General features: G+C 41.2%; 1 protein-coding gene across 4 annotated transcripts in view; it reads right to left on the bottom strand.

Annotated features, from left to right (window-relative positions):
* Positions 1-6279: 6279 nt before the first annotated feature.
* LOC133664635 (zinc finger protein 771-like) overlaps positions 6280-16802 on the bottom strand; it is a 32380-nt gene continuing 21857 nt past the window's right edge. For 2 of the 4 annotated variants that reach the window (XM_062069433.1, XM_062069434.1), the window contains one exon: positions 6280-8556. In XM_062069433.1, the coding sequence (XP_061925417.1) occupies positions 7484-8556 (1073 nt within the window). In that variant the 3' untranslated portion in view covers positions 6280-7483. Of the gene's footprint in view, positions 8557-9354; positions 11471-16802 lie in introns of those variants that run through there. The other 2 variants (XM_062069436.1, XM_062069435.1) reach the window with 2 other exon arrangements.

The raw sequence follows: 16802 nt of genomic DNA, 5'->3' as shown, positions 1-16802 counted from the left end.
AATTGATAAAAATGACAATACATTTGACGATGTTCTTTACAGCATATTACTGTAAAATGAAAAAAACTACTACTGTTTTTGCGTTAAAATTCTGTTGACTGAGCTGCCAGTTTTTGACTGTAAAATCTATGTGTGACAGCCTCTCACTGTCGGGGTTCCATGGACCACCAAGGACTGACATGACTGGAGCAGGTTTGTGACTTTGCTTTATTTTTCAACAAATACTCAGTCTCGTCGGGTCGCTTTTCAGCTCCTCTTCCTGCTCGCTCTCCGGTACGCTTTTCAGCCTGCCGCGTCGTCGCCTTCGTCTGCCTCTCGCTCTCTTCCACGCTGCATTCACTGCTGGCTCTCCAACTCCTTCTGCCCCGTCGTTCTCGGCTGCCGCCCTTTTACACACTGGGAGGGGATTACACAATTGTGCGCAGCCGGGCGATCCACGCACCTGATGTTTATTACGGCAACGATCCCGGCGCGCCCCGCCTCGCCGCCATGTCGGGGTCGACCCCGGCGTGCCCCGCCTCGCTGTTGGTCTGCCGGCCTGCCGGCCACGCTTCCCCACACTACGGTTGTTGTTTTTTAACGGTGTATTACTGTAAATGGAAATACGGTACATTTGTTTTTACGGTAGAAAAACTGGCAGCTAAGTTGCCAGAATAAAAAAAATAACTTTTTTTTCCATTAACAATATAATATCATAAAAACCAATGTGAATTTAACACAACAATTCTGTCAACTAAGCTGCCAGCTTTTTCTACCGTAAAAACAAATGTACCGTCTTTCCATTTACAGTAATACACCGTTAAAAAACAACAACCGTAGATTTTAAAGTCAAAAACTGGCAGCTCAGTCAACAGAATTTTAACGCAAAAAAAACACACATATATATGATGTGTACACTACAGTGCAGTTACGTACATTGCGTAAATTGTTTGCGTAGGAGTTGCTGAATATAAAGTGACATAGATCCACGCTCCCACAGTGACGTCTGCGTCCCTGAATGTTTGCGTGGGTGTGCGTGTGTTTTGTGTGCGCTTGTTGGCACGCGCTGGTTCATATGACAGCGTATTGGCAAGTGTCCCCGAAAATCAGGCTTTATTACAGGTTGCAACTTGGACTGTATTTTTACGTGTTTATCAAGTTTGGCAAACTTCTCTTTTCGATTTGGTGTGACGTTTATGTGCAGACTTCAATCACTGTGATGGCAGGTCTCGTGTGAAAGAGTCTGTTTCAACGTGATCAGCACACACAAGCACTCCCACTGTTGAGCACAATATGGAATAAACGAGAAAGATAGTTTTTTTCTTTAGAATTTTAACTACGTAATATAAAATATAAAGGGTTCAGAGAATCTGGAGAAATCACTGCACGTAAGCAGCTAAGCCCGTGACCTTCGATCCCTCAGGCTGTACTGCATCAACAAGCGACATCAGTGTGTAAAGAATATCACCACGTGGGCTCAGGGACACTTCGGAAACCCACTGTCAGTAACTACAGTTGGTCGCTACATCTGTAAGGGCAAGTTAAAACTCTCCTATGCAAGGCGAAAACCGTTTATCAACAACACCCAGAAACGTCGCCGGCTTCGCTGGGCCTGAGCTCATCTAAGATGGACTGATACAAAGTGGAAAAGTGTTCTGTGGTCTGACGAGTCCACATTTCAAATTGTTTTTGGAAACTGTGGACGTCGTGTCCTCCGGACCAAAGAGGAAAATAACCATCCGGATTGTTCTAGGCACAAAGTGTAAAAGCCAGCATGTGTGATGGTATGGGGGTGTATTAGTGCCCAAGACATGGGTAACTTACACATCTGTGAAGGCGCCATTAATGCTGAGAGGTACATACAGGTTTTGGAGCAACATATGTTGCCATCCAAGCAACGTTACCATGGACGCCCCTGCTTATTTCAGCAAGACAATGCCAAGCCACGTGTTACATCAACGTGGCTTCATTGTAAAAGAGTGTGGGTACTAGACTGGTGGCACATTATGAAGCCTAAAATAGCACAACGGAGACCCCCGGACTGTTGAACAACTTAAGCTGTACATCAAGCAAGAATGGGAAAGAATTCCACCTGAGAAGCTTCAAAAATGTGTCTCCTCAGTTCCCAAACGTTTACTGAGTGTTGTTAAAAGGAAAGGCCATGTAACACAGTGGTGAACATGCCCTTTCCCAACTACTTTGTCACGTGTTGCAGCCATGAAATTCTAAGTTAATTATTATTTGCAAAAAAAAATAAAGTTTATGAGTTTGAACATCAAATATCTTGTCTTTGTAGTGCATTCAACTGAATATGGGTTGAAAAGGATTTGCAAATCATTGTATTCCGTTTATATTTACATCTAACACAATTTCCCAACTCATATGGAAACGGGATTTGTAATTAAAAGCCATTTGCAGTTCTGAAATGCTCCAACCGGGGGGGGGGTGGGGTTGTTGGTGGTGGTGGGGGGGGGGGGGGGGGGTTGGTGCATAGCTCTTTAAACTATTACTGCTTTGCAACCACGTGACCTAAAGGCCGACCTTTTCCCAGATGGTGGGTGTCAGGTTCAAACACTGATGACATCTATTAAACAGGACAGGAAGCAAAGAATCCAACAGAGACAGGATTCAATTTGGCTCAATTGAGGAGAAACGTGTCGACCTGTAACCTCTTACAGTGTCACCCACGCTCTGGCGAAAGATTGTACGCCACCTCTTTTTATTTGGACTTTCCCTGTTTACATAACAACAGCTGTTTCTAAAGGAATGGGGGTGGGGTGTAAACAGCCATTGTTTTCAGTCACATTAACACAAAAGAAAAAGATGCCTCGGGCTTGGGCTGGTCCTGGATCGAGCTTGGGCAAGTCTTGGATCACAATAGATAACCCCTCCCGTCTCCTCCCATCGTACACAGCGGAATTGTCCAAGCCTTTGGCTTGGTGCAACAAAGACAGATTTCATCTGTTCACTGGGAACTCAGAGAACGGAAAGTTTTTTGATAATTTACATACAATTTTTCTGACATTGGGTAAACCCTGAGAAAATAATATGTGTTCGCCATCGCCAAACACTTACTTGGAACATCCCACAGGTGAACAGGCAAATTGGGAACAGGTGGGTGCCATGATTGGGTATAAAAGCAGATTCCATGAAATGCTCAGTCATTCACAAACAAGGATGGGGCGAGGGTCACCACTTTGTCAACAAATGCGTGAGAAAATTGTCCAACAGTTTAAGAACAACATTTCTCAACAAGCTATTGCAAGGAATTTAGGGATTTCACCATCTACGCTCCGTAATATCATCAAAAGGTTCAGAGAATCTGGAGAAATCACTGCACGTATGATATTATGGACCTTCGATCCCTCAGGCGTTACTGCATCAAAAACCGACATCAGCGTGTAAAGGATATCACCACATGGGCTCAGGAACACTTAACAAAACCACTGTCAGTAACTACAGTTGGTCGCTACATCTGTAAGTGCAAGTTAAAGCTCTACTATGCCAAGCGTAAGCCATTTATCAACAACACCCAGAAACGCTGCCGGCTTCGCTGGGCCTGAGCTCATCCAAGATGGACTGATGCAAAGTGGAAAAGTGTTCGGAGGTCTGGCGAGCCCACATTTCAAATTGTTTTTGGAAACTGTGGATGTGGCGTCAAAGAGGAAAATAACCATCCGGACTGTTATAGGTGCAGAGTGTAAAAGCCAGCATGTGTGATGGTATGGGGGTGTATTAGTGCCCAAGACATGGGTAACTTACACATCTGTGAAGGCACCATTAATGCTGAAAGGTACATACAGATTTTGGAGCAACATATGTTGCCATCCAAGCAACGTTACCATGGACGCCCCTGCTTATTTCAGCAAGACAATGCCAAGCCACGTGTTACATCAACGTGGCTTCGTAGTAAAAGAGCGCGGGTACTAGACTGGCCTGCCTGTAGTCAAGACAGGAAAATGTGTGGGGCATTATGAAGCCTAAAATAGCACAACGGAGACCCCCGGATTGTTGGACAACTTAAGCTGTACATCAAGCAAGAATGGGAAAGAATTCCACCTGAGAAGCTTCAAAAATGTGTCTCCTCAGTTCCCAAATGTTTACTGAGTGTTGTTAAAAGGAAAGGCCATGTAACACAGTGGTGAACATGCCCTTTCCCAACTACTTTGTCACGTGTTGCAGCCATGAAATTCTAAGTTAATTATTATTTGCAAAAAAAAATAAAGTTTATGAGTTTGAACATCAAATATCTTGTCTTTGTAGTGCATTCAACTGAATATGGGTTGAAAAGGATTTGCAAATCATTGTATTCCGTTTATATTTACATCTAACACAATTTCCCAACTCATATGGAAACGGGATTTGTAATTAAAAGCCATTTGCAGTTCTGAAATGCTCCAACCGGGGGGGGGGGTGGGGGGGGGGGGGGGTGGGGGGGGGGGGGTTGTTGGTGGTGGTGGGGGGGGGGGGGGGTTGGTGCATAGCTCTTTAAACTATTACTGCTTTGCAACCACGTGACCTAAAGGCCGACCTTTTCCCAGATGGTGGGTGTCAGGTTCAAACACTGATGACATCTATTAAACAGGACAGGAAGCAAAGAATCCAACAGAGACAGGATTCAATTTGGCTCAATTGAGGAGAAACGTGTCGACCTGTAACCTCTTACAGTGTCACCCACGCTCTGGCGAAAGATTGTACGCCACCTCTTTTTATTTGGACTTTCCCTGTTTACATAACAACAGCTGTTTCTAAAGGAATGGGGGTGGGGTGTAAACAGCCATTGTTTTCAGTCACATTAACACAAAAGAAAAAGATGCCTCGGGCTTGGGCTGGTCCTGGATCGAGCTTGGGCAAGTCTTGGATCACAATAGATAACCCCTCCCGTCTCCTCCCATCGTACACAGCGGAATTGTCCAAGCCTTTGGCTTGGTGCAACAAAGACAGATTTCATCTGTTCACTGGGAACTCAGAGAACGGAAAGTTTTTTGATAATTTACATACAATTTTTCTGACATTGGGTAAACCCTGAGAAAATAATATGTGTTCGCCATCGCCAAACACTTACTTGGAACATCCCACAGGTGAACAGGCAAATTGGGAACAGGTGGGTGCCATGATTGGGTATAAAAGCAGATTCCATGAAATGCTCAGTCATTCACAAACAAGGATGGGGCGAGGGTCACCACTTTGTCAACAAATGCGTGAGAAAATTGTCCAACAGTTTAAGAACAACATTTCTCAACAAGCTATTGCAAGGAATTTAGGGATTTCACCATCTACGCTCCGTAATATCATCAAAAGGTTCAGAGAATCTGGAGAAATCACTGCACGTATGATATTATGGACCTTCGATCCCTCAGGCGTTACTGCATCAAAAACCGACATCAGCGTGTAAAGGATATCACCACATGGGCTCAGGAACACTTAACAAAACCACTGTCAGTAACTACAGTTGGTCGCTACATCTGTAAGTGCAAGTTAAAGCTCTACTATGCCAAGCGTAAGCCATTTATCAACAACACCCAGAAACGCTGCCGGCTTCGCTGGGCCTGAGCTCATCCAAGATGGACTGATGCAAAGTGGAAAAGTGTTCGGAGGTCTGGCGAGCCCACATTTCAAATTGTTTTTGGAAACTGTGGATGTGGCGTCAAAGAGGAAAATAACCATCCGGACTGTTATAGGTGCAGAGTGTAAAAGCCAGCATGTGTGATGGTATGGGGGTGTATTAGTGCCCAAGACATGGGTAACTTACACATCTGTGAAGGCACCATTAATGCTGAAAGGTACATACAGATTTTGGAGCAACATATGTTGCCATCCAAGCAACGTTACCATGGACGCCCCTGCTTATTTCAGCAAGACAATGCCAAGCCACGTGTTACATCAACGTGGCTTCGTAGTAAAAGAGCGCGGGTACTAGACTGGCCTGCCTGTAGTCAAGACAGGAAAATGTGTGGGGCATTATGAAGCCTAAAATAGCACAACGGAGACCCCCGGATTGTTGGACAACTTAAGCTGTACATCAAGCAAGAATGGGAAAGAATTCCACCTGAGAAGCTTCAAAAATGTGTCTCCTCAGTTCCCAAATGTTTACTGAGTGTTGTTAAAAGGAAAGGCCATGTAACACAGTGGTAAAAATGTCCCTGTGCCAACTTTTTTGCAATGTGTTGCTGCCATTAAATTCTAAGTTAATGATTATTTGCCAAAAATACTTACTTACCCTAATATTATTATCGTTAAGCTGTCAAGAGCACTCACCATACATTTATAAAGGTAAATTGCAAAGAGGTTAGTATCAAATGTGTCTTTATTGCATACAGTTGTTTAAAGCGCAAACATACATCATACAATGTGTAAATTAAATGGTTGTCAACAGTGCACAATTCATTGGCAATAATCATTTCCACAAATACATCTGCCAAACACCCATTTCCAAACTTTTTGTTCACCTATGGTATACTTTATTATCAACATTACTTCTGTAGCCTACTCTAAAAAGGTGAGACTAACTCCACCAATCCCTGTGTCTGACATTAAGGTGGAGACTATTCCCAGACCAGCAGTAAATTGTTAAAAAACTTGAATGACAGAAACATCCGTAATTATTTTTCTATTTCTTAAACAAACAGTAGATCATCAGTGATATTAGAGTCCACTGGATGAGGACTCGCAAGAAAACGTATTGCCACAAATTAAGCAGTTAAAAGGTTTTTCCTCTCCTGAGTGTGTTGTGTCAAGTTGAATTTGACTTTTGAGAGAACCTTTGCCTGCAAACTGAACAACTGGAGGGTTTTTCTCCTGTGTGCGTTCTAATGTAGGACATCACTTTTCTCTTTCCGATAACGTTTTACCAATCTGAGCAATTTATTAGGGACCGAGTCCCTTTGGGACAGAGGACCCTATTGAATTTCTAGCGTTTTTTATTTATTTCTTTATTATTATACCGCCGCCTCTTTGAGCTGTAATTTGACCCCCTTAACATGCTTCAAAACTCACCAAATTGGACACACACATCAGGACTGGCGAAAATTGCGATCTAATCAAAAAACTAAACCCCAAAACTCCAAATTGCGCTCTAGCGCCCCCTAGGAAGAAAACACAGACAAAACTGCCCCAAACTCCCAGTAGGAATGTCGTAGAGACATGAAACAAAAACCCTCTATGTAGGTCTCACTTAGACCTAGATTTCATACACTGACAACCCCCTGCAAAAATCAACAGGAAGTTTGCAATTCCCCCTTCAAAACAAAAGTTGTGTAAAAACAGTCACCTTTTTTCAAACATTATCTCCTCTGAGCGCGCTTGTCGTGTCGGCTACAAATTAGCACAAGAGAGAGATTGAACCCTTCTGATTAAAAGTTGATGAAAGAGTTTTAATTACTGCTACGGTTTGGATTTTATGAGCCCTCAAAGTTGGTCCCGTCCATCGCTGCTTGCATCTTTAATTTTTTTTTTTTAAAACAGGGCTACAAACAAAGTCTTTGGCACACACGGAACAATGAAGTTATTCTACTGTGTGTGTTCTCATGTGGGAGAGCAACTTTACCCTTTGAGAGAACTTTATACCGCAAAATGAGCAACAGAAAGGTTGTTCACCCGTGTGTGTCTGCATGTGTCGAGTCAAATCGGAGCTTCGAATAAAGCCTTTTTCGCAAACTGAACAACAAAGTAATTTATTCTCTGTGTGTGTCTTCATGTGTGATCGCATATTGCTTTTGTTGGAGAATCTTTTACCGCACGCTGGACAGCTGAAGGGTTTTTCTCCGGTGTGCGTTCTCATGTGATTCTTCAAGGTGGACTGCCGAGAAAACACATTGCCACAGAGTGCGCAGCTAAGTTTTTGTCCGGTGTGCGTGCTCATGTGCGACAGCATTGTCTCCTTCTCGGAGAACTTTCTACCGCAGTTTGAGCAACTAAAAGGTTTTTCCCCGGTGTGTATCCACATGTGTCGGGTCAGATCACAGTTTCTAAAAAACTCCTTAGCGCAAACTGAACAACCAAATGTTTTTTCTCCTGTGTGAGTTCTCATGTGCGATTGCATATTGCTTTTGTTGGAGAATTTCTTACTGCAGTGTGAGCAACAAAAAGGTTTTTCTCCAGTGTGCGTTCTCATGTGGTTCTTTAAAGTGGATTTCCGAGAAAACTCGCTACCACATAGTGAGCAACTTGGGTTTTTTCCTGTGTGTGATTCCATATTTACATTAACGTGCGACGTGTCGTCACTATCTGACAGGTTGTCGGCTTGTGATCCTCCACAGTGGTCTCCCTCAGCTTCTGTTGTTGTTGTTCTTGGTGACTCCGCCCATCTGTTTTCCTCACTTGGACTGTGATGAAGCTGTGAGGACTCAGGTGATTGTTCTTCATGGTCTTCTATCTTCACAGTGACAACAGTCAGTGGAAACTCGGTGAGATCAGCCTCCCCATGCCCTAGAAGACACTCTCCCCCCCGAGTGATCCAGAGTTCCTCTTCTTCCTCTTTAATCTGAGGGGACTGTGGATCCTCCTGCTTCCAAGTGGAGCTCCCCTCCAGCGGCTGAGGGGGACATTCTTCTTGACGTCCAAGCCGTCGCTGGGAGTCTACAAGACAAATAAGAATAGATGAGACATTTAATGTTCAAACTGAGAAACTTTTTTTTTTTCTTGCAGATAATCATTAACTTAGAATTTAATGGAAATAAAATCATATTCTAAATGAACTAATATTTACAAAAAATTAAGTTTTTCCAGTTCGAACGTTAAGTATCTTGTCTTTGCAGCCTATTCAATTTAATATAGTATTTGCAAATCATTGTTGTGGGGGGGTATGTTGTCAGCGCTGCCTGCAGGAGCAAAGGTCACCGCCTCTGTCCACGGTGCCGAGGACAGAGCATCATCAGACGGGAGGCGTGGCAGTGCTGACGGCGAGACACAGCTGGCAGGTGATTAGATTTCACAGGTGGTACGTGTTAATCTAATCATCTGTTGTCTTTAACAGTAAGCGGCCGGGAGCAGAGAGAGAGAAGATACGGACGTGACCGAAAAGTCACGTTCTGCCGGAGAAATTGTGAAAACAATTGATCATTAAAACCTGCACACTTGGCTCTTGTGCCGTGTCTACAGTGGAGCTGCCAGGAAGCGACTTCCACAATTGTATTGTTTTTATTTACCATTTTTACAACGTGCCAACTTCACTGGTTTTGGGTTGTGTACAATTTCAGTGGCTGTTCATACAGTAGGACGAGAGCAATTGAGTTTCTTCTACAGCGTGAAAGTCTCGCGTTTTCTCTTGGCCCCCTGAACTCACCAGACAAATCAACAAACTTAGAACCCAAACAGAGACTTGTGTTCACTGAGGTGAGCTTGTGGTTGTCTACAAAAAAATTAATGACTGACCAGAATGAAACATTATTTATTGAGAAAGTATCAAAATTACAAAAATTTTAATCCAAACAAATTTAAAATAGACCTTTTAAGAAATGTATAGACAAAACATTAAGACTGCAGACGCAGAATCATAAATGACAGCAAGATATTTGCAAAACTGAAAAACTAAACCTATGAAAAATGTGTGTTATGAGACATCACAGATAATAAAACACCAAAAAAACAACAACAACAACATTCCATCAATGTACAAGCAAGTGCAATATTTTCCTCCATGGCTTAATTAAATTATGTCTCATCCAGATGTAAAGAAATGATGTGCCTCAATTAGGGGTGTAACGGTACACAAAAATTTCGGTTCGGTACGTACCTCGGTTTAGAGGTCACGGTTCGGTTCATTTTCGGTACAGTAAGAAAACAACAAAATATACATTTTTGGGTTATTTATTTACCAGATTTGTAAACAATGGCTTTATCCTTTTAACATTGGGAACACTATAATAATTCTGCCCACGTTAATGAACATTAAACTGCCTCAAGTTGTTGCTCAGATGAAATAAAATGACAAAACTTTTCTTCTACATATAAAAAAGTGCAACATTAAACAGTTTCAAGGCAACTCATCATGCTTAATTTATTACAGCATTTGGGAAGCCTGTAGTTGATTTTTATTATGTAAATGTTATATTTTTATCAACATGTGATAGCAGGGACCCTGCCATTCAAAACTAGGCTGCTCTTTTACTAATGATTAATGTAACTATAGCTAAAAAAAAATAGTACAATAGCAATAGGAGAGACTATTCATCCCTGAACACCATGGAGTTCATGTAGGCTTAATGATGCAGTTACATTATTATATCAAGTATCAGAGACAGAAACTCTTCATTTAACATAATGTTCTTTTTTGCTGCTTCAACACAGCTCAATCAACACAGAAAAAGGTCAAGTGAAATAACAGACAGACAGGGCTTTGCTGTCCGTAACACACACACACACACCGCAAAATGAGCTAACGTTACGCTAAAAGCGAATTAGCCTTCACCTTAAGCCAGGACTGCGAGCGAGCTGAGCTGCCTTTTATGTTTCTAGAAGGTCAACGGGCTCATGGTGATGTTACTAGTAGTTGACTGGGAGGTGTTTATTATAATTTGGGGAGAGTCCGCTGCCTGATGCTTACCTGCTAAACGCTAAGCACTGACGACATGCGCTCTGAATACGCACTGCTGATTGGCTGTTACCGCTCTGTTTGTAACCAATCAGATGGCTGTGTGGGTGGGACAATGCTGTGTAGAGTCATGACAGACAGAGGCAGAAGGAAGCGGAGTGTGGAAACTCGTTCGGTGCACCTCCGAACCGAACCGAACCAAAACCCCCGTACCGAAACGGTTCAATACAGATACATGTACCGTTACACCCCTAGCCTCAAAACTTCTGTACTTTTACTCCTTGCCAGATGTTTTTGGATTTTAGCCACAAAACCTATAAAACACACGGACGTGTGTTTTGCTGATGAAGGTAAAAAAAAACAAAAAAACAGCGACCATATTGAATGTGAAAACTGGACAGCCTCAAGTTCACCTGGTTGCAACCCATCAATTGGGTTTCATCAGAGTGGGACTAGGGATCGTGTTCTGTGCCTTGGAGGTCTTGGCCACCAGGTGGACGATGTTGTTGAGTGCGCAAATGGTGCAACATGCTCAACATCTCAATTTTGGCCTGCTGCCTGGTGTCGTGATCCAGGTCATTGAGGAGCGGGACAAGACTCAGGGCAAAATGATAAGACTCATCCAGTGACGTCTCCGGTCTTGAAGGTGGCTTTTGCAAAATGTTTAAAAGTCGCTCTTCCACACTTGCCGGGTGTGTCCGAGCGCCGCTCCTCTTTGTCCCCGCTGTAGTCCGGACTGATGATGACCCGCGGTCGTTTGGGCTGCGGGACCTGTGCGGTCTGTCCCTCTTCCCAGGGTTTGCGCCTTCTGTCACCAGTGGTGCCGGTGGCTCGGATGGAGGTCTCTGAACCTCAGACACCCCAGCACTGCCGCAGGACTGGTCATCTGACCCACATACAGACAGTGGGGTCGATGATCTCTCCTCCTCCCCCGGAGGACCACTCAGATAGCTTTTGGAACTAAATAAAGGGAAAACAAGACAAGAAAGATCATTCAGATCTTTTAAATCAGGAATGTTGTTCCTTTAACAATCTACAGTGTTTCCCACACATTCATTTATTTGTGGCGGCCCGCCACGAAAGAATTACGTCCGCCACAAAAAAAATAAAATAAAATAATTTTTTTTTTTTTTTTTGGTCCTGTCCAGCTTCTCAGGCAAATCATATAGTTGATGTAGATGCCCATATAGGCTGTTCAGATTTACTTTACAAAAGAGAAGTGTAGGATACTTCTCTTGTTGCCTTATTTGTATTTGACCACTACTGTTTTCTGTTTATTTGTTACTGACTGTGGCAGGACACCTCTGTCTCTGTTTCACTTTATGTTGCTGGCAAATAATATGGTTGTAGTAGTAGGCTAAAGTTAAATTATTTAGTATGCACTAATTAAAAGGGGCAGAGCTTTAAGAGACATTTTAGCTTTTATATTTTATAAGATATATTTTTTGTAAGAACCACAATTAATAAATATATTTCAGTGAATAACTTATTGTTCAAATCTGTATATAAATATGTACATAAAGTGTTGTAATTATATTGTAAAATGGATGGATGGATGGACGTTTAAAACAAAACTGTTATTATTAATTAGTAAGTATACATTTTTTGAGCCTTTTTAGAGAAAATCATATCATTGTAGTAAATTATGCAAATTACTTGATGATGTCATGGTGACCACGCCCATAGCCACGCCCCCACCACCACAGGTATCTTGCCAGTTTATGGGAAACACTGATCTACCATGTTTTCCGGAACATAGAGCGCACCGGCATATAAGCAGCACCCACTAAATATTAGGGGAACAAATATTTTCCATATACAGGTATAAGCCGCAAATAGAAACGTTACGAAATGAGTTATTTACACAGAAATGTTTGTTTACATACCTTAATTGATTCCAAACAGTGTCTGTAACACGGCAGTAAAACGCATGATCAAACAAAACAGAAGTCACCGTCATGGACTCACTACACTGCAAAAACTGAAATCTAAGTAAGATTAAATATCTCAAATAAGGGTGATATTTGCTTATTTTCTGTCTGATAAGATAATTCTTCTCACTAAGCAGATTTTATGTTAGAGTGTTTTACTTGTTTTAAGAGTTTTGGTCCTAAATCAGGGGTGTCCAAACTTTTTCCACTGAGGGCCGTACACGGAAACATTTTAATATTTTTCATTTTCAAACCTTAACAAAATATATGGATTTTTTTTTTAAACTTGTAGGGCTCCCGGGGACTATAAAGGGTCTCAGTCATTAAACTGTTAAAAATAAGTCAAATTATTATTATTCTTTTATTTAACGCTTACAGTAAATCTCTATATCAACTTGAGGTTGATATAAAGTAAAAAAAAAAAAGGTTTTCTGTCAAAGACAACTTTGTTTTTTATAGTAAAACTGAAATTTAATTTAATATTTTTGAGTAATCACAGTGAAAAGTTAAATAAAATCCTACTAAATATATTTGGGATCCAAAAGGTGCCCCACTCATAAAGTGATACATTTTTATTAGTTTTTTTTTAACTTTTAACACTTAAATTACGAGATCAACTTCAGATATATCTGTCGATTTTACGCTTTAACTATTATTTTGTTTGTTTTATGCTCTTTTGTCAAATAAAACTTTGATGTTTTTATATGGCAACCACACAATATATGCAATATTTTTTCCACATAAAACATTTTAAAGTGATATTTTTTAAGTAATAATTCATTATAACATAGATTTTTAGTGTTTTTTTTTTTTTAGCAATGGCAAAAAAAAGAAAAATAAACAAAGACAAAAGAAAAAAAACAGCCTGCATGGCAGCTTTTGTGTCAACATTGCAACTTTTTCTTGTTAGATTTCACCTCATTCCACTTTTTTAAATTTTTGCAATACTATCAATTTTGCAATTTTTCCAGAATGTGTGGCGGGCCGGTAAACAATTAGCTGCGGGCCGCAACAAGCCCGCGGGCCGCACTTTGGACACCCCTGTCCTAAATGATCTCCGTAAGATATTACAGCTTGTTGCTGAGATGTTATGACCTATATTGAGTAAAACATGCTTGAAACTAGAATATCAACTGTTGCAAAGCTGTGTCATCAACACTCACAAGCATAAAACTACTTTTTTTAAGTAATCATTTCTTACTTCAAGCATGAAAAAAAAAATCATGATGCCGAGCGCATATTATGTCAAGATAATGGCACTAGCATTTGCTTAATTTAAGAATATTTTTCAACATATTGAGCAAAAAGGTCTCTTTTTTTTTTCTCTACCAAGAAAAGTGCACTTGTTATTAGTGAGAATATACTTATTTTATGGTATTTTGGGGTTCATTGAGGTTAGCTAATTTTACTTGTTTTGGAAAGTCTTGACAAGCCAAATTTTCTTGTTCTATTGTTCTATAATTTTGCTTAGTTCAAGTAAAATACCCCTCATTTTTGTATTTTGTTTTCTTGTTTTTGAAAACAGACTTTTTGCAGTGTAGCTGCGCAAACTAGCTCTCCAATCAGCTAATCAGACTCAATAACTCCACGGTGAAGTGAATTATATTTATATACCGGTAGTGCTTTTCTCTAGTGACTCAAAGGACTTAACATAGTGAAACCCATTATCTAAGTCAGTGTTTTTCGACCACTGTGCCGTGGCACACAAGTGTTCCGTGGGATACAGTCTGGTATGCCGTGGGAGATTACCTAATTTCACCTATTTAGGTTAAAAATATTTTTTGCAAACCGGTAATTATAGTCTGCAAATGATGTGTTGTTGTTGTTGTCTAGAGCTCGGCAGAGTAACCGTGTAATACTCTTCCATATCAGTAGGTGGCAGCCGGTAGCTAATTGCTTTGTAGATGTCGAGAACAGTGGGAGGCAGTGTGCAGGTAAAAAGGTGTCTAATGCTTAAACCAAAAATAAACAAAAGGTGAGTGCCCCTAAGAAAAGGCATTGAATCTTAGGGAAGGCTATGCAGAACCAAACTAAAGCTGACCTGGCTACAAAGTAAACAAAAACAGAATGCTGGACGACAGCAAAGACTTACTGTGGAGCAAAGATGTACATCCGAACATGACATGACAATCAACAATGTCCCCACAAAGAAGGATAAAAACAACTGAAATATTCTTGATTGCTAAAACTAAGTAGATGCGGGAAATATCTCCCAAAGGAAGACATGAAACTGCTACAGGAAAATACCAAAAAAAGAGAAAGCCACCAAAATTGGAGCGCAAGACAAGAACTAAAACACTACACACAGGAAAACAGCAAAAAAACTTCAAAATAAGTAAGGGTGTGATGTGACAGGTGGTGACAGTACACCTACTTTGAGACAAGAGCTATAGTGATGCATGCTTGGTTATGCTTTAAAGTCATATCCAACAATTGCGACAACGACTTTTTACTGTCAACTGAGTTTCCTTTGGTGGTGTGCCCTCTGATTTTTTCAACGCAAAAAATGTGCCTTGTCTCAATAAAGGTTGAAAAACACTAACTAAGTTACTTGGCACTCAGCATCAAGGGTTGGAATTGGGGGTTAAATCACCAAAAATGATTCCCGGGCGCGGCACCGCTGCTGCTCACTGCTCCCCTCACCTCCCAGGGGGTGATCAAGGGTGATGGGTCAAATGCAGAGGACAAATTTCACCACACCTAGTGTGTGTGTGACAATCATTGGTACTTTATGTTACATTTAAACCAGTGGTGGTGGCACTGGGAGCAGGCGGGTAAAGTACCTTGCCCAAGGACACAACGGTAGTGACTAGAATGCCGGAAGCGGGGATCGAACCTGGAACTCTCAAGTTCCTGGCTCGGCCGCTCTACCAACCGAGCCACGCTTGCCACGCATGGTGACATTTTAGGTGAATTTACTGAGGAAACAATACACAAATAATGCTATTGTTAGTTAACAATACTAACACGGACACTCGTAGATTTGTTAGCATATTAGCTGATGCTAACCATGCTAGCTTCATTACATGACCATAGCACGTAGAAATATGCATGAAAACACTCCTGCACACATCACACATGGGGCAGTTTAGTAAGTAAGAATGGTAGATGTCCGATAATATCAGACTGACGATATTATCGGCCGATAAATGCTTTAAAATGTAATATCGGAAATCATCGGTATCGGTTTCAAAAAGTAAAATGTATGACTTTTTAAAACGCCGCTGTGTACTAAACCTTAAAGGCCTACTGAAATGAATTTTTTTTATTTAAACGGGGATAGCAGATCTATTGTATGTGTCATACTTGATCATTTCGCGATATTGCCATATTTTTGCTGAAAGGATTTAGTATAGAACGACGACGATAAAGATTGCAACTTTTGGTATCTGATAAAAAAAAGGCTTGCACCTACCGGAAGTAGCGTGACGTAGTCAGTTGAACATATACGCAAAGTTCCCTATTGTTTACAATGATGGCCGCATGAAGTGAGAGAGATTCGGACCGAGAAAGCGACAATTTCCCCATTAATTTGAGCGAGGATGAAAGATTTGTGGATGAGTAAAGTGCAAGTGAAGGACTAGTGGGGAGTTGAAGCTATTCAGATAGGGAAGATGCTGTGAGAGCCGGGGGTGACCTGATATTCAGCTGGGAATGACTACAACAGTAAATAAACACAAGACATATATATACTCTATTAGCCACAACACAACCAGGCTTATATTTAATATGCCACAAATTAATCCTGCATAAAAACACCTGCGTGTTTGTTATGCTAGCTCCTAGCTCCTCTGCTAGCTCCTAGCTCCATAGAACACGCCAATACAATTCAAACACCTGATCAACACACACAATCACTCAGCCCAAAAGACCGTTTACCTAACCCAAGGTTCATAAAGCTTATATATTTTTAAAAAGTTACGTACGTGACGCGCACATACGGTCAAGTTATCGAATGTTTAGCAGCCTAGGCTGCATACTCACGGTACCTGATATTCAGCTGGGAATGACTACAACAGTAAATAAACACAAGACATATATATACTCTATTAGCCACAACACAACCAGGCTTATATTTAATATGCCACAAATTAATCCTGCATAATAACACCTGCGTGTTTGTTATGCTAGCTCCTCTGCTAGCTCCTAGCTCCATAGAACACGCCAATACAATTCAAACACCTGATCAACACACACAATCACTCAGCCCAAAAGACCGTTCACCTAACTCAAGGTTCATAAAGCTTATATATTTTTAAAAAGTTACGTACGTGACGCGCACGTACGGTACGGTACGTGTTATGCTAGCTCCTAGCTCCTCTGCTAGCTCCTAGCTCCATAGAACACGCCAATACAATTCA

This window comes from Entelurus aequoreus, linkage group LG14 (genome assembly GCF_033978785.1).
Source record: "Entelurus aequoreus isolate RoL-2023_Sb linkage group LG14, RoL_Eaeq_v1.1, whole genome shotgun sequence".
Classification (NCBI taxonomy): domain Eukaryota; kingdom Metazoa; phylum Chordata; class Actinopteri; order Syngnathiformes; family Syngnathidae; genus Entelurus; species Entelurus aequoreus.
This window is presented reverse-complemented; position numbering and strand designations above follow the sequence as displayed.